At 39.4% G+C, this 27,073-nt stretch overlaps 1 protein-coding gene across 1 annotated transcript in view; it reads right to left on the reverse strand.

The window, feature by feature from the left end:
• LOC130885536 (uncharacterized) overlaps window positions 1–24,164 on the reverse strand; it is a gene marked incomplete at its 5' end in the record, with an annotated part of 270,826 nt that extends 246,662 nt beyond the window's left edge. The window contains 3 exon segments of the mRNA XM_057787070.1: window positions 6,520–6,606; window positions 23,620–23,796; window positions 24,092–24,164. Coding sequence (XP_057643053.1) covers window positions 6,520–6,606; window positions 23,620–23,796; window positions 24,092–24,164 — 337 coding nt within the window.
• Window positions 24,165–27,073: the final 2,909 nt, after the last annotated feature.

The raw sequence follows: 27,073 nt of genomic DNA on the forward strand, positions 1-27,073 counted from the left end.
GCACCATTTACATTCTTGCCACTTACCAAGCATAGCCTGAAACATTAGTGTTACTCTTGCCCACGTATTAAGGTAGTGCGCTGGGTTAAGCATCTTCCTCTGTACTGGCTGTGGTGCTGATACAGTTTGAGATGTGACTGCAGGTAGGAAAGACCTTGGATCCCCACCCCACCCCAAACCAGGTCCCTGAGACAGTCCTTGGCTCTGCACACACAGATTCAATTTCTTTGGCCAGCCTTGTTTGCACAGAAAGAGCAGCATTTATGTAAACGGTACCAACACTTTAGCTCTGGACCATCTGAAAACAGCATCCTCCATAAAAACACCCTATCCAGCTGGCTTGATCCAAGCTGTAAACAGAATATACTCTTCCATCTTCACATCTTAGAAAAAGAAATATCTCTAAATTTTTCAGTATAATATATATATAATAACTTACCAGAAGGATGTACCATTTGTCAGCACAAATTTCATGCTAAGGTTAAGAAAAATGTATTACTTGACGTCAATCACTCCTGAGCATTTGTTTACATTCTAAGACATAGGTTTGTTTTTGTTTTTGTTTTGCCGTGCACATAACCTTAAAGCTTAGTGAGTCCAGTATGAATACTGTTGTAGGGTTCTAGAGTGAATAGAAACTATTGTAGGATTCTGCAAAAGGAATTCTGATGACAATTTGACTTTGGGGGTTATAAGTTGCATGCAATTAAAAGACAATAGTTACTTTTCCACCAACTTTTAGCTACATTTCAGTACTTATAATCAGCCAAAGCACATGTAGATCATCAGTGCACTGTTGTATTTAGAAAAAAATAGGTAAGTACTGACAGGAAACCCTATCTATCAATTTATAGCTAATATTAAAACTATAGACTGAAGAATTGAACTCTCACCTTGAAATGGTCCTTACCAACTGCCATAAAACCATTTCTTTAATCAATTAGAGAGAATTCTATCTCTAATTAGAGATAAAAGTATTAAAAGAACATATTGCATAGTAACTCTCTCATCAGCTAATTTTTAGAGATATGCAAATGCATTACAAAATAAAATTATTAGTCATTCTGGCCATTTATTATATCATGGATCATAAATGTGGATTGTGCTCACTTCGCTGTCCGATTCTGAGAAACAACCCTCTGGAAAATCAGTTAACTAGAACCATGATTTTTACAAGCATATCTTAGACACGCATATTATGCTACTTCCCCAACAAAAAGAATCTTACTTTGATGGGTTATGATGAATGTTACTCAACAATCATTTCAAACTAAACTTTCAAAGTTTTCCAATGCCTACAATACAACATTTAATATTCATTCATTTCTAGCTACTATTCATACTAGCTACCTTTAGCATATAAGTCACAATTTCACTATGTAATGTAAGACATAACAAACTTTGTGGTCATATACTCTTTTACATAAGTTACTATATTGCAATAGCTATATATTTGCATATGTAATAACATAGGTGTATATATCATACATATATATGCATATCCAATAGCATATATAAAGGAAGGATTCATCATGTCATAAATAAAGGAACACAAGAAACTCTTAGTTCTTTTGTAAGTATAAAGCTAGGCAAATGGAAAATTTTGTGTGCAATGTCCCAATACTTTAATAATTTTTTTTTAAAAAAGCTTGCTACATTTAAATAATAACTTGTCCTATGGACTTTTCCTGAGAAGAAAACCAAAAAACATATATTTATCTCAAATAGCACATCAAAGACAGACCAAAGAAACCATTCATCTCAAGTCTAGCTTGGTGAAACAATGTGTTTTACTAGAGTTATTTATAGGCCAAGGATTAGGATTGCTACACCACTTAAGAAAATAAATCTCTCTTTCAGCAACCACTGTCTGTAAATGCTAGGGAAGGGGAGTGGTCCCTCCCTGCTCCTGAAGGAAGATGAAAGGACTCAATCTTGTACAGTATTTCTTCTGGAAATCACAACTGCCAATAGTTCATGGGGGCAACAGTCATCTAGGACCTAGAGGGTGGTGTTGAATGACAGAACTGAAAGAACGATTCCTAAATGACAGCTAACCTATCATGGGGCCACATGTGTGAGCACTGAAGTCCTTATCACACTGTTTCAATTGAACTAGATGTTGGGTCCAGTAATGCAAACTGGTATGTTTTGTAGGACATTCACCTTTAAGTTTTGGCTGGGGTGACCATGGTGTGAATATGACATATTGCGTATCGATAGCCTTTACAAAGGGAACCCAAACCCAGACTAGTGTAGATGTTTGGATAGATTTTGGGAATTAGAAACCTTAACAATATATTAAAATGACATCTAGATGGCTCCCTTTCCCCCAGACACAGAACTAGAAAAATACATACATAGTCAATGTGACAACATCAGAGTTCTCCTAAGGAAAAAAGATGTGAAATTTTTATTACATTGTTTTTAATTTGACACTTCTCATTCTGTTACTTGTCAGTCCCCTGCCCAGAAATGAGACAATTCTGAGGTGACTTATTCTAGAAGACCTCCTGGGTTCCTCATTCTCCACTCTACTCTAGACCCTACCATTTCTGTCTATACCCAAGATTTTTTGCAGACCAGTGTTAGAAAAATAATCCAGTGTAGACTATGACAATGAGCTGGAAATACTAATATTGCCTGGGCATCCGAAATGTTTGAGAGAATGACCTAAAAAGACCCACAACGTTAGCAGTGCCTTCTCCTTGTACATGCCAGATGGCATGGTCAAGTATCAGGTGACCTACAAATTATCTTTTTTTGCCACAAGCCAGCACAGACCACATTAAAGGCAGAGGGAGACAGTCTACTTTGTAGACTACATGTTAGGGAAGCAAGCATGCCTTCAGATCTGTATTGCCTGATGCTTTATAACTCTTAGTGGGACAGTAACAAAACACATAAAGCTTATATATAGCTCATAAAAGAATCTTGTTTGGAAGTTAACAGTGAGCTGTATCCAGTACAAAGATGAGAAATTCTATGCTAGTGTACCTAGTACCCCACTGAGATTACAATAGAAGCTTCATCTTCTGAAGACACGTAGCATGGCACAGGCTTGGTAACAGCAAAGTCTGCATCAAATCCCAACACTGCCTCTTAGTAGTTCTGCATCTGTTAACAGTTTCTTACATTAAATTCAGCAACCCAGTGCCCTAGGCCATGAAGGAGGACCACTGTGTGGGTTAACATGGTAAAGAAGCTCCCTGTTAGGAGTGGAGGAGACACTCAGCAAAGGATGCCTTCTTGTGGGTTGTTTGGTTTGTTAAGTACTTAGCAATTCTCTGACATGCGGTGGGGGTGCTAAGAGGAAAGAGTGTATGTGAGCTCTGAGCTTTCATTAATCTTGACTGAGACATCAGTTTCTGCTTGAATTTCATAGCAATGTCCACCTGTTTTCTACAGTCTATCAGCTCACACTACAGATAGAGTTGTGAGCATCTGCAGTTGAGTACACTGCCCTACACCCCCCCACACACACACAGCCATGCATGCTTATGTAATCAGCTCATGCTTACATAATACTCATTGACTCTTAGAGCAAATACAGATTACATGACTTTTAGGTTGAGATACTAACTGCTAAAAATGCACTAAATACATAAGACCCAGAGACCTTTCCCACATAGAGCTTCTAGGAATGGCTTCCTGCTTGATGCCATATGGGCTACAAAATTTATACTTGATCATGCTCATGACAGCATGGACCCCAGATTAATCTCCCATGTGGGGCAAAGTTAACTGACTAAGAAAGAAGATAAAGTTATCCACGGTTCTAGAAAGGGGAGGAACTATATAGCCAAATGATGCTGTGACCATTAGATTTGTGCTACTGTATTCTAAAATCACCCAGGAAACAAACTTCTGGGCATTAATGATCTATGATGGATTTTTCTAGATTTGTCTAATTAGGCAAGAAGATCCACCCAAACAGTGGGCAGCACTGTTCCACTGACTTAGAAGCCCAGACTGAATGGAAGGAGAGAAGCATCTGAGCAACAGCATCCATCTTTTTGTTCTTCCCGACTGCAAGTGAACAGGAGCAGCTGCCTCGAGCAATGTTCTGACTTCCTCGCCAAGATGGACTGGTCCTTCAAACTGGGCAAAATGAATCCTTCATTGGAGGCTTCTGACAGGTATGTCACAGTGAAGAACAAAGTAACTCATAAAGACAACAAATGTGAGGGTCCCCAACCTGAGCAGGTGAATTCCTAAACCTTCTAAGCCAGAACTGTAAAGTGTTGACACAATGATACAAATATGGACCTCTTGGGCATTAAACGCATGCAGAAACTCATTAAAATCATTGTATAGGTTACCTCCTAGATAAGAGATGTTTACAGAACAGATAATGCAGAACAAATAATGGTTTAAATTTGGTTTCACTCCCAGCATATTCCATACTCCATATGCAAACATTGCAAAATTTGAAAAAATGATTCAAAGTCTGAAACACTTCTGGTCCCAAACACTCTAGATAAGAGGCATTCAGCTAACATCTTGTTTTTCAGAACTTACCTGTCTACAGTCTATCCATCTATCATAGCCTAAAGAGACATATTTCCTAGTCAACTGATCCTCACAGTACCCAGGTATATACCGTGATCTTTAAGGCTTAAGAGTTAGCTTCAACTAATGGGAGGTAACTTGCCTCCCCTAGAAATCACTGGGATGTACTCAAACCTCTCAGTTGTATTTAAGGAAATAAATAAGTTGAGAATTTTATAGTTTCAAGTTCAGCCTGTGTGGTGGCGTAAATGAATGCAGAAAGATTATAAAAATACATACAGCTTTAATAAGGAAATAGACTTACAGGACCACAGGTTCCCGCGGAGAACAGGAAAGGCAGAGCAAAAAAAGGGGCTGCTGGGATCACGCCCAGCAGATTTATCAGTAAACATTAGCCCAAGACGAACACGCCCCCAATGGGTGGGGCTATATCCCTACAAGCCTGACTGTGTTTTATTATTTTTTTCGTTTTGTTTTTTTAATGTTAAATGGTTTCATTGTGACATTTCAAATCAGATCAGTTGCCCTACATTCTTCTAGCTCATCATTCTGATTGCTGAAGAGCAGGGAAAACCTCTCCAATTTTCAGCCCTTCTCCTAAAAACATGTGTCTTGATGGCATCGGTCCGTGACTGCTACAACATGAAAGCTAATTTTTGCTTCACTGAGAATTATTTTGTCAAACAACCTTTGCATTGAACTTGAGCCCTGTGATGTGTAAGAATTTACCCCAGGTTTTCCCTAGGACATACACACTTGATGTCTGATGCACAGTAATATGCTATGTCTGGATTGAGCCTGACTCTAAGAAATGGTAAACAATCTTATCAGGGGTAAGGAGCTCAGGGGCAATTTTACATTTATATTTACAGATCTCTATCTATGTTGGGGGGAGGGTGAGGATTTGTTTTCTTTTGCTGTGATAAAACACTGACCAAAACCAGCTTGAGAAGGAAAGGATTTAAGTGGCTTGCATTTCCACACCATCATCCGTCCTTGAGGAAAACGAGAACAGAAACTCAAGCCAGGAACCTGGAGCAGAAACCAAGAGGAGGCCATGGAGAAACACTGCTTACTGGATTAGTCTCCATGGCTTGCCCAGCTAGCTTTCCTACCCCAAGGAGTCCTCCCAGCCTAGGGGCGACACTGGCCACAGTGGATTGGATCCTCCCACATCAATAATTAATCAAGAAATTTCTCTAGAGATATTCCCACAGGGCAATCTGATAGAGGTAAATATTCAACTGATGTTCCTTCTCCAAGCGATTCTAGATTGTGTCAAGTTAACAAAAAAATAACCAACACAATACACACATACACATAAAGACACACATGTAGAAGGGGACCATGATAAGAGACAGAGTATTCTAAAGGGAAGAACAAAAAAAGGATAGTAAGGAGAAAGACAAACTATCACACATTTTCACACTATGTGGGGATACAAAAAAGATAAGCAAAAGTTGAGGAGGAAGATGGTGAAATAAAATGAAAATAAAATAAAACTCCATTATTCATTATGTTAAGAAATTAATCTTGAGAACCACAGAAGAAGCTATTTCTGTCTTATCTCTGTGCTTTCATGATTGCTAGCTCAGTGGTCATTCCCTGCATTGGATTCGAGGAACTGAGCAGGACAGACTGTGGGGGCTCAGGTGGCAGCTGTGCTTGGCTGAAGAACCTCCCTCTTAGGTTCCAAAAGAGAGAAGCATGTGCAGCATGATGCTGTCCCTGGGACACATCACTGCCTCAGAATGGTACCATGCCACCAAGTAGCTCACCAAGAAGGAGATGACATCAGATCCTGCATCTTTCATCCCACCAGCTAGCTGTCCTTGAGAATTCACCTCCTTCTCTTCTGCCCATCATGTTGTGTGCAGCTGAAACCTACCATTTAAATTGTAAGCCGTGAAACGAAGCTGGAACTGCACGTGTGATCTTTGCCACCTCATTTTCATGAATGGAAGAGAATATTCTGACACAAAAATTACATACTTAATTCTAGCTCACCCCGTCTGCTGACCTCCATCTAGCACTGCCTTGAGTTTATTTCTTGCTCCATCAGTGGGTCAAAGTAATTTCTGCTGTATTCATTTCCTGTGGAAAGTCCACAAGGTAAGGGTCAGTGATTATTTTAGAAGCACATGAACCAAAATGTTAATTTTGAAATCAACACCAGCATGAAAGGATCGTTTTAGCTACTTTATAAGCTTAAATTTTTACAGGTTTTCTAGGCCTCTATTTTTTTGTAATTATCATTTTGTAGAAGGTCAGAAAAAGTAATTCAAGAAATAAGTTTGTGCTGACTTTCTGTTGCTGAAAAGTTAATGAGAAAATTATCAAATTGAGGTTTTAGAACAGTAATAATTAAAAAGGAAACAGAATAAGCTAGCCCATGTTACATATATACCCATGAAATGGGTGTAATTGGAGGAGAATTATGAACTATCAACTTTGTGATTCTATTTATGAACCTGTAGTTTATGAAACATATTGTGTTGTGTACAGAAGTTTGTTTAAGACAAACTTAGTCGTGTTTTAATTATAAGAAATAAGTCAAAATTTCCTACAGAAAGAGAAATGGGAAAATGAAAGGAAGGGAGGAAGAAGGGGAAGATAAAGTGGGAGAGAAAGAGAAGGAAAAAAGAAAGAAAGAAAGGAAGGAAGGAAGGAAGGAAGGAAGGAAGGAAGGAAGGAAGGAAGGAAGGAAGGAAGGAAGGAAGGAAGGAAGGAAGGAAGGAAAGGAAAAGGGAAAGAGAGGTGCTAGGGAGGAGGCTCTGTCAGTGAAGCGGCTGTTGCGCAAGCATGAGGAGCAGTATTTGGACTGAACACCCCTGTAAGAGCTGGATACTGCGAGCTCTCAATCCCAGCACTGGGGAAGTAGGGACAGGAGGATCCTTGGGTCTTGCTGGCCAATCAGCGGAATTGTTGAACTCCAAGCTATGTGGGAAACCCTGCTTCAAAAGCTAAAGTGGAGAACAATTAAAGAAGACACCCGACATTGACCTATGGCCTCTGTATTCATGTGTGCACACACACATACGTGAATACAGAGACCATACAACCAGTACATACACACACATGCATACACATACACCACAGGGAAAAAAAGGAATGAGGAGGGAAAAAAGGAAGGAAGGATGGAATTTTTAAAAAGGGAAGAAGAAAATAGTGGTCTGTTTACTGGTCTATTTTCTGTCAATTAGAGTGACGTGGAAGGAGGTAAAAATGCTTTATCCAGCAATTTTATTCAGCATACACTAATAACCGCAGCACGGCACCTTTCAAATTTCTCACCTCCCATTCCCCGCATACTCTGTTTCCAATAGTCACTGCAGCATCCACCTGGTCTGTAGTGAAGAAGGGACCCACGGTCACTGTTCTGAATCTAGTCTCATACTCACCACACACACACACATACACACACACACACACACACACACACACACACACACCTGATAGTAGTTTGCGCTCAATAGCCCCGAGGCTCCAACACTGCAGAAGTCACAGGCATTGAAGGTTGAAAACCCCTACTGATGGGCTGACTTCCAGAGAAAGGCGACTATGTACCAAGGGTGTGGCCACAAGCATGGTGCCTTTGCTTCAGGACGAAAAGCAACCCACACTGCGCCTCCATTCCCAAGGCTAAAAGAGGTTCTGATGTGGACCAAGGCTGGGTATTGGGTTTTTGTTTCTTAAACAGCACTATTTCCCCCCAATCAATCTCTATTCCATTCATGTAAGTACAGAAGCAGAAACTTGTTTTACTATGTGATCTCAATAAAGATGAAAAATTAACGTGCTTCAATTTTACTAATTTATCTGTCAACAACTGCCATCTCCTAGGATAAAGCTTGATGATTGGTGGCTGGCCCTCTGTCCTGTGGTGTTCAGCCATCCTTCATTGTGATAGCATACGTGTTGATTGGTTTGCTCACCCACCTGTTTCCCTTCACCCAGAGAGTACTGGGAAACTGTTTCCTCTAAAGGCCATCAAAACAATTCACCTCTATCAAAGCAAAGTTAATGGCGTGTTCCTTATTCTACTGCAATACCAGGACAGCCACACAGTGAGACCCACTTCACAAAACTCAAGGTCCTGGCTACCAAAATAGCCAATTAATTTGTAATAGCAAGTTATTCAAGATCTTTGAAAAATCAAACAAAATTTAATTGTTCTCAACCAAAAGTCTCTAAGTGCACAGGCAGTGCCTGTGGATTATATACCTGTATATTTAACCAAAAAAAAAAAACTGAAAAAAAACTCATTGCATCAACAATGAGCACACCAGGCCTTTTCTTTTCATTTTCCCCCTACTAAATAACAAAATATAATAGTCATTTATGCAGTATCTACATCATATAAGATACAAGTGATCTACAGGTAATTTGAATACATGCAGAAGTCTTATTTAAGGTTCATATGGAAGCATGATGGTATTTTGTTTCCAAGACTTAAAATATCCTTGGATATGGTAAAGCAAGTTCCTGAAACAAACCCCCTTAGAAGCCATGGGATAGCTGTATTGGTATCAAGTTCTCAAGCCATTGCTAGTCTTCTAAGTGAGATGCTGTGGCTTGCCCAGCTGCGTATGAAGGAGTTCGTTCTTTAGAGGCTGGTCAAACTGCTCCCTCACCGCTCAGGGACCCATGAGTGTAAGATTGGGGGAGAACCACCTTATGCCTATACAGATTGCTCCTGCTGCATTCCATGTGCATGGGTGAACAAGTGAGTTATGAATATCACAGCTCCAGCAATTAATTTCCTTAGTAATTCCCATTGTGGAACATCACCTGTAGCTTCTTGAAAGTAAAGATGTCTGAACCTTCTTTCACACACCAAGAGACAGATCTTACATGCTTAGAATTGGTCCCCTTAATATGCCTTTGAATGATATTAACTGTTTATAAGGGTCATATATTGTATAATTCATATTTTATATTATATTTACATTATGTGTTATATTGTTTTGTATGCTTAGTACCCATATAATATACTACCCATTGCCTGTCTCCCCTATGTGAACACAAGCTCTATTAAGGCAAAGACATGACCTCACTGCTATCAACAATGCCCTTGGTAACTAGCAAGAGCCTGCTTTGTGGATGTGTTCATAATATGATGTGGACTCATTTAATCAAATACCCTTGAGAATCTACCATGAGACCCAGATCCTTTCCACATGTTGCAACTTAGAGCCTTTTCATCAGTTTATTCTTCTCATCCTAACTAGTCCCTCCCCTGTCTGATTTCACCACCTTACTGCCTCTTATCTCTAAGAATCAAACATGTGTCTAGATTTAAAAGAAGAGAGAGAGAGAGAGAGAGAAACAAATGGCAGAGAGATAGTCCATTGGTTAAGAGTGCCTGTTGCTCTTGCAGAGGACTTGGGTTCAGTTCCCAGCACCAATACAGTATTTACAATCATCTGTAATTCTGATTCTAGGGGATCTCTCCAGTGCTCTCTTCTGTCTGACCTTGGCTTGGTGGGCATCTGCATATATGCTGTGCACATATATAAATACAGGCAAAATACACATGCATATAAAATAACAAATACATCTTTTTTCTCTCTAAGACAAAAACACTATGGGTCTTATCTGCAGGGCACAGTCTGTGGGGAGAACAGCGGAACTGGGCTTCAGAAAGGATTCCTGGAGAACAGCTATATCTAAAGGAAGTTTATGATTGGGAATAGACAGGTCAAGACCAGTGGAAAAGAGAAGCCTGGCCAAAAACAAGTAGCACAAAACATGCATGTAGAGTGAGCACACTTTTGTAGTAAACTCGATTTTTCTGAAGCACTTGCAGTTTTATTTAGCAGTGTAAGCAGTAGAATATAAACTTCATGAAGCGCCCCAGAATCATATCTAACTGATATTGGCACACTATTGTGTGGTATTAATTTATTCTGACACGTTGTGTCTATCTAATTCCTCACACCTCCCATGTTTATTGGGTGCTTACCAGCTCCTCGCTGCAATGTAAGTCATTCTCAAATGATGAACTGTCAAATATCAAGATGTTCACTCCTCCCCCCCCCCATTGACTTCTCTTATTTACCTAACAAGCTAAACATTTTAACATGGCTCATGGAATCTTGGGACTTTTCTCAGTTCTAGTCCCCCATCATTAGTGTTTCACTGGGTAGCATCAGGATTTAATCAAATGGGGCAATTTTAAGATCAGGTGTATATTACCAGAAGCTAGGTTACTAATAGGATGAATTCCTCAACACGTCCTCATCATTCACAATATGCTTTTGGATATAACTAAATCATCTCACAGGGAAATGAAGAGACCCACTGAGAAATTCAAAGTAGGGCACTTAGCGATACAAATACAATAGGTTTTTATGTGGCTGGTAGTTAACTCTCTGGATACCCATATGAATGAAATAAGACTCACCTATATGTGTGCATGTGCACTCATAGATGTTGAGGCAGTTGGATACGATGTGTAAAATAGAAAATCAGGAAATTTGTGTGTGCAGTACTCCTCATATTCTATCATTCTTTCCAGCTTCCTAATGAGCTGTGCAGGGCTGACTCAGCATCACTTGGAATATTTCTTGTGTTGTTGTCATTGTTTTTCTGAACTAGGGGAGGAAAGCATTCCCTTCTGCCCTTCCTCTCATATCGGGTTTTCCTATCATTTAACTCAGAGAATCACAGAGCGTAATCAGAGCTCTTAAATTACACCACATGTGAACTTTGCTCAGGAAGCCAACCTGTGTGCACCCAAGCAATTCCTTGGGAGAAGTAAGGGAGTGAAACTGCCCAGCAGAGGAAGGTTTTTAGAAAGCATCCAAGTTCCTTGACTTAGTGATGCAATCGCTTCCTCTCTTATCAACATTATGAACTTCATAGCAAGGGAACTCAGAAGCAACTATCGCACTCTCTTTCTCTCTCTTTCTCTCCCTCCCTCTCCCCCTCTGTGTGTGTGTGTGTGTGTGTGTGTATTGGGAGGGGGTAGTCTGGCTTTACCTTGTTGTTTTTCCCATAAGTCCACCTGCTTCAGCTCACGTTGGTTTTTTTTTTAACCATCAATCACTATATTTTCTATGATACACCATAAACTCATTGCACACAAGCCTGCCCATAACTATGCAACTAAAGACTTTCTATTCCATGATTATAGGCACATAGCAACATTTTACAAATTAGAATACTCTTTGAATGTTACAGGAATGAAGCCTCGAAAACCAAAGTTTAATTTGACTCCTATGGTCTTGCGAAAAATATTTGAGATCATATTTTTTCATCGTCGTTTCTCACCTTGAAAATCTCATACAGAGATTTTGACTCTAAACTTCCATGATACTGGACAGGTTACCTAAATCCATGAACTACAACTGCGGAAATTAGGAAAAAACGGAACAACACAGGGTGGTGGAAAGACGGTGCAACTCAAATGTGTTCCATCATAGTAAATCCACTCGAGATCTTCCAAAGGCCAATGTACAAACGCCTTTAAATGAAAGGTAATTCATGTTGAGAGGACCTATCTCATCGTTCCTCCTTTGCCCACGCTTCTTTTTTTTCTTTTCGGCATTGGAAATGGAGGCCTCACCCAACTTAGTTAATTGCTCTGCATTGACCCACCTCACCACTCAAAACAACCATTACTTACTAAAGATAGACACTTAAAATCAAGCCCTGACCATATTACATGTTGAACTAAACAACAACAATTCAAAGAAATCAATCAAAATACAAACACAAACCATTAAGATGGTTACCCAAGACTCTCTTATCTTTTTTAAAGTAGGTAAGACAACAATAAGGGTGTCTTGGTTTGGGTTCCTGTTGCTATGATGAAATATCACGATGAAAACAAGCTGGAGTGGAAAGGTTTTGTTTGGCGTATGCATCCACACTGTAGTCCATCATAGACGGAAGCCAGAACAGGAATGCCAACATGGCAGAAACCTGAGGCAGAGGCCATAGACGGGAGCTGCTTACTGCCTTGCTCATCATGGCTTGCTCATCTTGTTTTCTAACAGAACCCAAGGCCACCAGTCCAGGAATGGCACCACCAAAAATGGGATGGACCCACCTTATTGATTACTAATTAATAATATGCCTTATAAGCAGATATTATGAAGACATTTTCTGAATTTAGGCTCCTTCCTTTTAGATAATTCTAGCTTGTGTAAGTTGACATAAAACTAACCAGGACAAAGTGATATCTGAGATAAAGTTCTTGAGAAATATACACTGTATAATTATAATTTGAAGGCAGTATGGTTCCATGTCATGAAAAGTATTAGACGTGTTTGTAAAGTGCTGTTAGGACAAAAAAGATACCATTTACGTCATGTATTGATGACGTAACAATTATCAAGAGCCATTAACCTTTATAGATCCCTACTCTGGTGTGTTCAGAGTGTGGTGAGTAGCTCGGAAAGCTGCCCCCGCAATCATAGGTTTACATAAGCTTTCACAACTGAGTCATAAATATTTGTTTTCTGTATCAGTTTGTCTATTGTCATCACAATTATTAGAGATATGAGTTTTCCCTTTCCTTCTGGAAAAGCTAAACTATGAAAATGGTCATGATATAAATCGATTTTTTATAAATTGTTTTTTATATTTAATTCCATTGATTAAAAAAGTTACCCTGCCAGGCGGTGGTGACACACACCTTTAATCCCAGCACTCGGGAGGCAGAGGCAGGCGGATCTCTGTGAGTTCGAGACCAGCCTGGTCTACGAGAGCTAGTTCCAGGACAGGCTCCAAAACCACAGAGAAACCCTGTCTCGAAAAACCAAACCAAAAAAAAAAAAAAAAAAAGTTACCCTAACAAAGCTGTAAATTTAGTACATGAAGCATTGCTAGAGCTACGAAGATGATGAAACTGTTCAATTAATGAAGCAATAACAAGAAGGGTGAGGTCTATGGCTAAGTCGAATGACAGCCAGAATTTCAGAATCGGAGAAGGCACATAAGAACTAGTGTCCTGTATTAGCCTCACTTCCTCCCCAAACCTTGTGGGTATTTTATATATCAGTGATTTGAAGAGCTAAATAGGGTAATAGTTGGAGTTTGCTATCAGGTTCTAATTAATTGAGCCATATTCTTCCTTCCCCCCCGAGGCCCTCTCCAACTTGTAAGCCACTAGAGTGCTGTGGAGTGCATAATTGCTGCAGGGCCTTCTTCCGATTCCCCTCACGGCACGAAAGCATCCTGTGCTCGCTGGACCCCCAGTCCTCATAGAACTGAAGTGTGTCCCTGAGTTCCTAACACCTAAACAGGATGGAGCTTCCTGTGTGTAAGTAACCGCAGAGATTCAAAGGTTAAGTTTAAATACACTTTTCTTTTTTACCACACATATAAAAGACTTCCGAAAATCATGCCAAAGAAGATGCTCTTTCTACAAAATTTGACTCTTAGCAACACTTTCCTATAGAATATTGCTTCTCATTAGACTTTAGCCACAGCCCTCCGCCTTCTGGTTACACTTTCATTAATTTAACCTTCTGTCCTCCGTCTCATAGCTCTGGGACTATTTAGGATTATGTATTACACTTACAGCTTCATTAAAGTTGATTTTTATCAATGAAAATGTTATTTCCATATGAAAAATTCCACTAGATTTAGTATAGACAAAATTATTAACTCATTGGCAACAAATCTGGTAACTCATGGGTCAGCTTTTTATCTCATGAAGCAAAATGACTGGGATGTTCTGCCTTTTGTAGGATTTTGATCAATTCAACACTTGAAGATTAAGAAAGTTTATTTTTTTTTAATTCTTTTTAACAAATGAAAAACACAGCCTAAAGTATTCTCAATAAAATGATTTGGAAACTAAGAAGTAATTTCTACTGAAACACAAAAAACCTAAGGTTATAAAACCTATTTGTGCTAAATGCTTTCGTAAATTGGAAGTGAACATATTGAAGTCAAATTAAAATTCTGACATAATAAAGATTCGTAGAGAATTGTATTGATATAAGAGAAATTTGCTTCTGATTTTAAAACACACATATTTTTAAAATTTCACCAAATATTTTATAGAATGTACATAAATGACTTGGCAGCCTGCCCCACTCCTAAGAAACTATTAGGTCACTAGCATATCAGAAAAATGGCATCTTTCTGATTCTGTGGTTACTATATAGCTGAGCTTCTTAGGCAAGTCCCTGTGTCTGTACACACAACTCTTGGTTTACTTTACAGAATCTTTGTGTTTTAGATATTCTTAAGTGCCCCTTTCACCATCCTATGAAATGATTCTTAGGTTCACATTTTTATCATAAGGAGACATAAATTTCACTGGTATATATTAACTCAGTGAATCCATATATCACCATTGACCTAAAGACCACTAAAATATCTTGCAACCGTCTATCTTTAACCAACAATCTATGACAGACTTCATACAATCTTTTCAAACCCATATATTAGTGTCTCCCTAACTTTAACTTAGAGAAGATAGAGAAGTGACACTTGCTTGTCAGGTGGGCTTCAAGGTTTATAACTAAAGAAATAGAAATAGGCCTGGAAAATAGATTCAGTGGGGAAACACTCACTGTGAAAGTTTGAAGACTTGTATTTAGATCCTTGACACTAAGATGTGTCTGTAACCCTCTCCATGGGGTGGGGCAGAGACAGGCAGATCCTAGGAGTTCACTAGACAGTCCCATAGATGAAATGGTGAGCTCCAAGCTTAGTGCTGACCCTATCTCAAAAGTTAAAGTGGGGGAGAGATTGGGGGAGACATGGAACATCCATTCTGGAATTGACGAGTATACACATGAGCAAGAACACCTGCACACGGACATATGTGGGTCTGAACACACACACACACACATACCCAAAGACAATATCAATGAACCCTTTGTTCATTTCGTGGGCAAGACTATGTCTCTCTATAGATAAGCAGTGTCTTTTGAGAAGAAAATAAGTTAAGAATTTGCTGTTTTATTGACATTCCCAAAATTCCAGTATTTGACTAGGGTACCCTCTCCAACTGGAAATGTTTCTAGAATTCTGTGTTTCATATTTTTTTTAAAAAGCCCAAAATAAGGAAAGGACATTTAAATTGTTTATGCAAACTAATCAAATATTTATGTACATATTATTTGCATAAAAACTGAGTGTATATAAAACATTAGCATACAACATTCTGCTCATTGAATATCTATGTAAAATGTTTTATATCTCAGTGAGTAAGATACCTTCCAGAGAATTTATTCTTAGTTCTTTAAATCAATGAAAAAGATTAAAATCACTTAGGAACCAAATGGTTTCTAAAGATACAAATTCAGGTCAGTTCAATAAACCTAAAGCAAATGATTTTCCTATATATTTCCTTTTTCTTAATAAGAGCTAAAATGTCCTGAAGCAAAAAATATGTATTTTTTCACACACTCTATAAATGTTATACAACACCTGTTGCCCATCTTTAGGGAAAAACAGCTATAAATGAGAACAATGTAAACTATTTTATACAAAATCACTAGGCTGTGTGTACTATAGGGGGGATGGCTTCCTTCAAGTGTATGTTCAGTTCAGGTAAGGAACTAAACTCAAGTATCTGAGTTCTACTTTTATTCCAAACATTCATATTCATGTGTTATGAAGATAAATCAAGGATTGCAATTGTAAAAGTGTAACCCAGGATTCCCTAAATCTCAACCATTACACATCTCCTGTCCTTCATTCAAATGACCCCAATCTTTTTCTGGAAAGATCTTCACCAGCAGATGCTCAGAACTCACCATGCTCACCTTCTGGGGAAGGCCTATCATTTTCTTTCTCTACCATATGGTCTTCTGCCTTGCTGCCCACTGTTGAGATCCGACACACATTAATGATGCTCTTCCAACCACAAATGACCACTCATCCATCATGAAACAACTTCATGAAACAGCGTCATAAAACCATGTGGGAAGAAATGGCTTCCTGCTAGTATTTCTAAAGCTGTAGCCACACTAATTCTTAGGACTTGTGTAACTTTCAACCCTGATGCCAGCGGATACCTTTCTTGTTCCTGCCCTGTTCATTCTACTGTATGCTTTGGTTTTGTCAAGAATTGTATTTATATGTTCTCCATGTATGCTTCATAATAGTGCCAAGTGAAGAGGAGGAGTGACCATCGTCTAGGTCACCAAACAAGTGCTGTTACACAGGTTGGCAGAGGGCTGACAAGGCCTCTGGCACCAAGCAGGTTAAGGATCTCCCGAAGAATGATGGGTAAGTGCCTTAGATGAGACCATAGGACATGACTGGGTAGATACAGCATGAAGGGAAATAACAAAACTATAATCCTAAAATCCTTTTGACTCTGATCCTGAGAAACTGATACAAAATCATGTTGTATGTTTGACCCTTTTCTTGGCAGTCTCTCTCACGGGGCATCATGGTATTCCCTGAAAGGGAAATACGACACAGTTTTAGTGAAGATTGGAGTCAGTGTAGAATTCCACCACCGTCATATAACCCTTTACTCCAATGACCAAGAAGAATTTTTGAAAAATTCACCCAATATCTAGAGAAAATTGCATGCTTCTTTAAAAAAAAAAATCCTATCAAATTGCTAAGATGCCAAACCTTATCATTTATTTATAAAAACTTCCATTTCTAGCTCATTTATTCTTCCAGTTGAAGTCATTGTTCACAATAGGCCACTGTAGCCCACAGCCATTTGGACATACTCAGCCCTAACTCATGGTTTAACTTAACTCACTGGGGTCCCAGGAGGACCAGTTGTGTCACCTTTACCCACAAAGTGCTCCAGTTTGGGCTGTAGCTCAGTGGCAAAGCAGCTGCTAAGCATATGCAAGATTCTAAGGTCAATCCCCAGTGACATAAAGTAAAAGAGTTTTAGGGAGGGGAGCAGAGAAAAATATATATAGCTCAATAAAAACAATTTTAAAAACAAGTTTTAGATTTCAGCTTTCTCACATTTTGGAATATGTACATATATTTTATAAAAATATATTGAGGATGGGACCCAAATCCAAACATGTTCCTTATCAAATAGTTTTATTAAAGTTTTATTTTTGCTTTTTTTGTTTGTTTTGTGTTCATTGGGGGAGGGACACACGTCATGGTGTGCGGATGAGTTCAGAGGACAAGTTGGGAATGTCTGTTCTCTCCTTCCAGCATGCTCGGGTTGTCAGACGTGGTACCAAGCAGCTTTCTTCACTGATCCCGCCCCATCCCTCGATTATCATTTTATGTCATACTTTCAGTGAGCCTGTATTTTGACAACCCATCAAGTAAGGTCAAGTGTATACCTTTCCACTGTGATATCAGGCGTCAAGGTTTTGGATGTTAGAGCATTTCAGATTTTCAGAGTAGCCATCTCTCAATCCTCTGTGTCATGGTGTACATACCACACACACACACACACGCACACACTTTTTCTCGTTTGTCTCATGCTTCTAGAGTGCTCAATTCAAGAAATGCTATTAATAAAACACTTGGGAAAACCTTATGTGAAGAAATACTGCTTTTGTTTTGGAGGAGTGCTCAATAAACTGGAATTAACCAGTTTTAAATTCCAAAATTGTCTTAGTTTGATCTTGTTCTTGTAATATGCCTGAGGATCATGAAGGCCTTATATGTCTCTCTCCACTCAAATCTATTTCTACACCTGGAATAATGCCTGGAAACTATAAAATGTTCAATAAATGTCCTTTTCCATGAATGAACTCAAAATAAAGAGATACATAAAGAAATTTAGTGATATCCGTTAGTATAAACAAACCATTTCATAAATAATGTCCAAATAATTATTCCTATACCATGTCCACACTATTTCTGCTTGTTTATGTCAATAGTAGGATGTGATTAATAAATAATCCCAGACATATGAGCTGTAGGGTATACTAAGTAGATTCTTGATTAGTGTATTTATTTTTTCCTTTGTTATGCTTTTGTTTCCTGTTCTCCAATTATATCATAATTTCTTGTTCCCATTGTGTATAATTTTGTTTTGATATGCATGTTTTGCCTGCATGTGTCCATACACTAGCTACATGTTATGCCTGTGGAAGCCAGAAGAGGGGATTAAATCCCCTGGGACTGTAGGTACAAACAGCTGTGAGCCACCATGTGGGTACTGGGAACTGAAGCCACCTCCTCATGAAGAGCAGGTGGTGCTCCTGAGCCCTCTTTCCAGCCCCTATCATGTGTGGTCATGTGTAGTCATGATGGGCTGATAACCCCACAGAAGCCAGGAAGGCTTGGAAGAACGGTTTTTTTCCTCCCCTGTGATAAATCCAGGATGTAGAATTGTGACCTAGGCAGAACCAATCCAGTGTTCTCCTCTAGAATCAGGAGATGTCTGGGAGACAATACAGAATATAAAGGGAGTTTTCAGAATCCCAGGAGCTGCTTCTTAACAGTAAGGACAGCCTATGTTATACACCAATGTGATTTCAGTCATTTCCTTTCCTTTCTCGGCATTACAATAACCTAGGTGAAACTGAACTATTAAAAGAAAAAAAATCTCCCCATTTGCAATAACGTCACTAACCATTAGCTGAACTGTCCTGCCATCTATTTCTCCTTAGTTATTACTGTTTCTCCCTGTCTGAACTCTTTTCGTGGCTCTTTCTCACACCTGCTGCAGATTTCATTTTCCTGCCATTCGGAACCCAGTCATTAACTACCTTTTTAGTGCATCCATATTATATATGCATAATGTTAAAGATGTCCTTTCTATCTACCCAACCCCAGGCTCCACTGGCTGAGGAACCTATGCCAAACCTCACTCTCTTTGAAAGTATAAGCAGCTGTGCCTTCTCTACCTCTCTCCCTTTCCAAACTCTGCTAATTTTCAACCTCCCTTACTTAGAAGTCTAGTTAACGTCAGGCTGACACATCACCAGCATTGAGCAAAGAGGATGATGAGCAAGGATGCTACGACCTAAACAGCAGTGTGCACAGGAAAGAGCAAAAGGCAGAGCCCAAGTTATGCAAAACCAAAATGATGAGCGAGCGTCTCTCTGGAAACTCAGTGGCACACTAATATGTTTGTTAGCTGCCTATAAAGGAAAGGCAAATAGTAAATGAAAGAATATGAAATCAGCCAGAAGTTGGTTTACAAAGGGCAAGCATCCATTCCCCAGGTGCAGCAAGAGCAGATAAGAAAGTCTGAGTGGTACCTTCTCTCCTGAATATTTGCTATTCACATCTTAACAAAATGCCTAATACAAACCTAGGACATCAGCTGAAAAACACACTGTGACTTTCCCTGAGAAGATCTCAGTAAGGAAGCTTGTGACAATGCCTTCACAATGGGATGCACCGGTGGAGAAGAAGGACATTCAAACTCCTAAAACACAAGCAGACTATAAGCTGTTTATCCCACCTGGTTCTAAAGGGCGGGTGTTACTTTTGTTATTGCTGTGACAAAACACCATGACCAAGGCAATGTTTAAAAGAAAGCATTTAATTTGTGGTCCATGGTTCCAGAGGGTTAGAGTCTACGACATCATAGTGAAGAGCATAGAAAAAGGCCATCAGGCATGGCCCTGGAGCGGTAGCTGAGATCCTGCATCTTGAGACTGGATCATATGCTAGAGAAAGCTAACTAGGAATAGCATGGGCTTTTGAAACTTCTAAGCTGACCTGTAGTGACACACCTCTTCTAACAAGGCCACACCCCCTAATCCTTTTCAAACAGCTACTTTATGAGCCTAGAGGGGCCATTCTCATTCAAGCTACACAACAGGTGTGTACTTACACCTTGCTCTTTTACTCTACAGGGCTCAAGTCACAGTATATATGAGATCTTCTCTTATCTAAAGTTTATTTTAGAAAACCCTTCTTCTGAACTTTCTCCCCGAGACACTGTTCTTTATCTAATAATATTTTTATTCCCTTGAGATAGCTCATATAAATATCATTGGAATTCTGCCATCACCTAAGACTTTTTTTTTCTTTAAAGTGTATCTTTAAGAGGCAAGTATGCTGAGATATACTTGTAAAATGATAATTTGTGCTAATTACACCAATACCATGGGGGGAATATATGGCTCCTCTCCTTTGTCTAAGCAAACACATCAGCAGACGGTCTAAAATGTTCTTAAAGTTGTTTAACAAGGAATGTTGTGTTCTATACTATCTGGCAGTTTCTAAATTCACATATTTAAAATATTCTTCCTTGTTCACAGACCATAAAATTGCACATCTCATTTGCAATTGAATTTTTAGAGGCTCTCCCAAACTGGGGGAGAGATGCATCAAATGTACTTTTTCTAACTTGGCTGCGTTCCAGGACAGACACGGTAAACCCCTCCCTATTTCACTGTCTGACTAGATTGGTGCAGATGTTAAACATTTCCTGGATTTTCCCATAAAACTCTTTTCATCCTGGGCTGTTTCCACCTGGCTCTACTTTGGGTTATCAGTTTTCTCTGTTTTCCAGAATCAGGCCAACCATTACCTATGAAAATTATTACATTCTATGTGCATTCTTGTCTCTCTGAGACAGATCCTTAGTCCATGGACTATACTCAGAGACTGAAAGTGGGTCTTGATAGCAATGAGATCTGCAATCATACATGCATACACTAACTTTTTGCCAAAAAAAAAAAAAAAACCCACAAAATGTCTGCTTATTTTACATTGATTGCAGGTTGATAGGACACTATTTTGGAGATGTTTTAAAGATTATTTTAAGAAGATGTTTCTAACGTTAAATCACTTTTTCTCATTTTATTATGGTGGCTCTTAGAAATTTAAAAGTACTTCTGTGGCTCATGCTATATGGTATATTTATGTTTCATTGGACTAATGCTAGCCAGTAATATGTACTTTTAACTGAAGATCCTCTTTTTCTGAATTGGACAACAATTTCTTCCCAATTGAAACATTTCCCCCATCGAGGGAGAAAGGGGGCTAGTGAGAACTGGCAGGCAAACATCTCTCAAGTCTCAGGAAGTTCCTGAAACTGACAGTATTCACAAGAGCCCTCTTCCAGGTTACAAGAACAATAAACAATTGCTGGGAAGAAGAGTTTCTCCTGTTGTGCAGAGCTCCCTGCAGGAGGATCTCCAACCTGGGAAGCTGCCGGCAAGTGGTACAGGGAGCTCCAGGGATGGAACTTTTATGAGTTGTCATCCATGTTGGGCTGGGCTTTTCAGAGATGCAGGTACCTTTGATTCATCTATGCTCCTTTAAGTAATGCTCACTCATATGCCTATAAGCAACCCCAGTAAATCTGGTTCACTAGTTGGATTTTAATGTAATTATAACACTGTTGATGCGTTATCTGAGATGATGAGACATTTGTTCATGTCTTACAGAAAAAAAATTCTCCATCTCTGTCTTTATGCCTATCTCTGCCTCCATCTCTGTCTCTTTCTCTCCTGCCCCTCCACCTCCCTCTTCCCTGCTTCTTTCCAACAGTGAGTCTGCACCACGTGCCCTCACAGTGATGTACTATGCTAGCCCAAGCCTAAGGCAATAGGGGCTCAGGACTCAGGTTTCACAGGACTGAAATCTCTGACATCATTTGCCAAAATAATCCTTTTCCCTTGTTTGTAAGATCAAGACAACAGCCACATGGACCTGAGCGAAGATGTGCTCTTTGACTCCAGTGTGCATTCCCTTCTTCTTTAACAACAGAGTTCCAACTTCAGAATAAAACTTGTGCACCCACGCACCCACCCCCTCACCCACCCCCCCACACACATACACTAATGACAATGTGTCACAGACTCTTACTATTATCTCTGGCCAGGTGACTAATTTCCAGCAAGAGAGCTAAGGACAGAGCAGCCATGTCTACCTACTTTTTCTCAGTCTTCGCTTTCAATGCTTGGAACAAAGCGATTGTTATTGAGTGACTTTGGGACATTAAGTAAAAACAGCTTAGGGCATACAAGGTCTTGATGACTGTTATGACTGCCGTGATTGCACAGCTGAATTTGCTGTCTGAAACTTAACTCCTGAGATTTATGGAACTAAAGGAGATGCTGTACACAAAGTGGCCAATGTAGGGCTAATTTACAGTAGGTAGTCAAGCATGGGCCTGGCGATAGCCCTTCATCTTCTCCCTGGGTAATGGACTTCCAAGGAAGTATGCACTTGTACATACCAAGCAAGGAAATTAAGAACCAGGCCGCTTCTCTTTCAGGCAAATCTGGATGATGGGATTACAGAGTGTAGCCATCTCTAAGTTGGCAGAATTTCCCCTGAGCCTCAGGAGTTAAGCATCACAAGCTAACCTACTGGGACATGCAGGGCCTGCTCTGTACAGGTGGGAATCCTGATGAGGCTGCTAAGTGGGACCAGCAGAGAACACATCTGTGCCAGCTCACGCTTCATTACTCCAGAACCTATTCCCTCAAAAACCTATTTGGTCATTAAATTCTGATGTCTTCTGGCTTGTTCATGGGTGAAGATAAGAGCCAAGACAGCAAGTTTTAATGACTTCTTTCTTTGAAGGTATAGAATCATCAGAGCTCAGAAGAGATGCAGCTCCCAGGCCAGAAGGAACAGCCACAGGTGTCTACAGAGAGAAGATTTGCCTCCACAGACAGTGGTAAAATAGATGATGGTCAGAGCTACCCCTCAGCCGGAAAATAAAGAACCTTTTCCCTACAAGTAAATTACTACAAGGGAATTATACGTATTAAAAATTATTTCTTCATTTATTTGTAAGTTCTTGCACGTGTTTCTAGACTTTGTACCGAAAAATATGATTCATCTAAAGGGCAAAATTGTTACAGTCTGAAACCCAAAATAGGGTGTCAACTGAGATGTCAACTATATTAGCCTGGTGACATCCTATAAACAAGAGTGCCATCCTTTAAACTCCTGTCTGCACCAGAGCCAAGAGTCTTAGCATTCTAGCACCTCAAGGCCACTCCACCTCATCTTCCCAAAGAAGAGTGAGTTCATGCCTCTCCATTCTTCACCCACAAAGCTATGTATCACCTGCACCCAATGACAGCATAGGGCCTCAGCATACACACACACACACACACACGCACACATACACGCACACACAGCCCCACGCAGAGCCTCCTCGGAAGCTGTTCAAGCATGTCTGAACAGAATGTCGGTTTCCTGTTCAGGATGCCCAGGTCAGACGAGAGCAACTGTCACCAAGTGTGAGCATAACCAAAACTGAAGTCACACCTTTGGGTCCTGCTGAGGCTGGCAGCCTGGAGTTTTGTCGATGAGCTGCAAGGGTGTGATCCAGCATGTCATATCTAATAACTTTCTCTTTCGGAGTCTGATAGGCTGAGAGTTCTGGGCTGCTCATGCTAAAACCTGGATTCCTGGCACCTTCTGTAGCTTCTGTGTGTTCTTCAACTAGAACAAAACAAAGGGGTCAGAAGATCACACAACAGGTGGACAGATTCCAGTGCTAAGCAGAAAATTTTTCCCAGTAACTCTCATGCAGAAAGACTCAAGTGTATCGTCCTCAAATGTCACCAAAACAGAATTAGGTTAAAATTAACTCTTAAAAAAAAGAATAAATGATTAAAATAATTACAAATTGCACCCTGACAAGCTAGAGCAAAATTTCGCCCACAGCCATTTGTCTGTAATTAGTTAATTAATCCTTACACAAATTATGAGCAATAACTCATCAAGCAAGGCTCACCCATCAGAAATTCAGCCGACGTGGATTTCTTCTGCTTAGTTGGCTTCACAGCCTTCTGCTGAAACTTCTGGAGGGAAATTGTTAAATGAATAAATTAGCTAAAGAATGAAGATCATCATTTATGATCCACAACTAACACAGTATTTTAAATATGGGATGGCGGTTGGCATTGAAATGTCATTTAATTTGCATCTCTCCTAAAGGGGTCAAACACTAATTGAACATCAGAAGTGGAAGAATTAAATAAAATAAGATAAGAAAAGTTAATACAAATGCCAAATGAAGGTCACATTAAAATACTTTGTTTTTATCATTTTTAATTAATACAAAGCGCCCTCAACAAATTAAGAACACTAGAAAACTTGCACAATTCAATTTGCATTCATTCAGACTGTTCTAAGATACACGCTCATTTTCGCGGAATGGAATGACTGTATAGAAAATCTTCATATGGACTGGGGAGATGGCTCAGGAGACAGAGTGCTTGCCCAGCACATGAGGACCCGTGTTCAGATCCCTAGATGAACACATAAAGCCAAATGTGGAGCTGCATGTCTTTAAGAGCTCCTACAGAAGGATGGGAGACATAGACAGGAAAAAATCTCTGAAGGGCCTGGGCCAGATACCCTGGCATATACTGTGATGAGAAATAAGAGACCCTATCTCAAGGTGAGAGGTGAGGATCTATGTCTCTGGTGTCTACACAAATACTATATATATATGTACCCACACAGGCACATCTCTCCATGAACCAGAATACATATCTCCATATCTCTCTCTTGCTCTCTCTCTCTCTCTCTCTCTCTCACACACACACACACATACATACACACACATACACACACACGACACTTTAAATGTGCTGCCGGTTCACTCTTGGTTGCATCCACATTTGTTTTAAACTACTATAATACAGTATGTGAAATAATTATTGATTTACATATAATCAGGAATGCATATAATCCAACCTTGGTAAATTTCATTATCAGTCAAGACAGTGCAGAATTGCAAAATAACAAGAGAGTCATGTTCGATGGGAAGTCTCAAAGATTTCATGAAGTGCCACAACAGGGAAAACTAGAATTCATTATGTCTGAAAAGCCCATTAATATTAGTGTGGATAACAAATGGTCAAAATGGAAATGTATAGCCAGAAATACAACTAGAGTTTCTACTTTTTTAGAAGTTCTGAATAATCCTGGGTAACTGTCAAATTAAGTTTTAAAAGAACTGTTCTAGAAATATTCAAACTCAGACAAATGAAAAATTGGAGTTAATAAGATGTGAGTGGGCATAAAAGATGAAGTCTGTAGGAACCAGCAAAGGATGGAAAGGATGCTCCATCTCAGACATCGCATCACGAAGGAAAAGATGCTCCATCTCAGACATCGCATCACGAAAGAAAAGATGCTCCATTTCAGACATCGCATCACAATGGAAAAGATGCTCCATCTCAGACATCATATCATGAAGGGTGCTCCATCTTAGACATCGTATCATGAAGCAAAAATGCTGCATCTCAGACAGACTGTGATAATGCTTCTGAAGGCTATATTCAGAACTGTGACGAGCTATATGGATGTCTAATGATCCAATTTTTAGTTAAAATGTTTATATTAAGTGTGACTTCTTTCAAAAGTATTTCTATCAGTCTTACAGCATCATAGAGCAATTAAGTTATCAAATAGTTAACAGAAAAACATCAAAAAGGTTTTTAATTAATATGCCCCAAGTCAACTAAAATCCAAGGCCTTGTTTTCTAAGAATCTATTTTTTCAAACAAATATTTAATGTAGAAATGTATTATAGTTATTTCATATACTAGAAACCAAACTAAAGGGGAAAATAAATTCACTCAAAAGATATTTGGGTGGAGCAGTGGTGGCACACACCTTTAATTACAGCACTCAGGAGGCAGAGGCAGGTGGATCTCTGAGTTCAAGGCCAGCCTGGTCTACAAGAGCTGGTTCGAGAATAGCCAGAACTACTACACAGAGAAACCCTGTCATGAAAAAAAATCAAAAACAAAACAAAAAAAATATTTGGAAGTAGATCCTGTGGACACAGTCTTACAATCCCAGCACTTAGGAGCAAGCCATTTGGAGACAGCTTTTGCAGTGTATACCTGAAATCTCAGCATTCAGGAAGTTAAGACATGGGGGTATCAAGTTTGAAACCAAACTGATCTAGTTAGCTAGTTCCAGACAAGCTTGGGACACCTTGTGATTCCCCGTGTCAAACATCTTCAAAAGCCATCAACAGCTTCATCAGTGGAAATTTAAAGAAAGTGCAGAATAAGTCTTAAAGTTCAGTAATTTTTAATGTTTGCTTTTTCTCTCAGTTTAAGAATTTTGAATTTCTCAGGGCTAGAAAGATGGCTCTGTAGTTAAGAACACACTCTGCTCTTCCAAAGAACCCAAGTTCAGCTCCTCACATCCTTGTCGGATGGCTTATAACCTCCCGGCACTTCTGTTCCAGGAAATCCTATGCTCTAGACAACTTGGGTACGCACCATCCACCCACACATATACACATGATTAAAAATAAAGAGTAAATCTTGTAAAAACAATTCTGAATTCCCAATGTTTCATATTTACATCTATAGAGTATACTGTGCATTAGGCACTATGGCTCTGTTTAGAAGAAAAAGCATCCAGGGATGGAATCTGGTATAGACCCTAAAAATTCCTTAGGTGGATAACTGTAGCTGTGCACCAGTTAACCCAGGCTGGGATGGGCAAGTCTGCTCAGCAGGAAAAGGCACTGACCATGAAAGCCTGGTGACTTGAGTATGATCCCAGGGACACACATAAAGGGGTAAAAAAAGAGAACTGACTCCACAGAGTTGCTCTGTGACACACACACACAATATAACAACAATACAAAAATAACATATATAGATTACAATATAAAGTAAGCTACACAATTGACATAGTGTCTGATTTAATTTTAAAGTGTTCGACCATGTTCATTAAAAGCTAG

The sequence above is a fragment of the Chionomys nivalis genome, chromosome 13 (genome assembly GCF_950005125.1).
Source record: "Chionomys nivalis chromosome 13, mChiNiv1.1, whole genome shotgun sequence".
Classification (NCBI taxonomy): Eukaryota; Metazoa; Chordata; class Mammalia; order Rodentia; family Cricetidae; genus Chionomys; species Chionomys nivalis.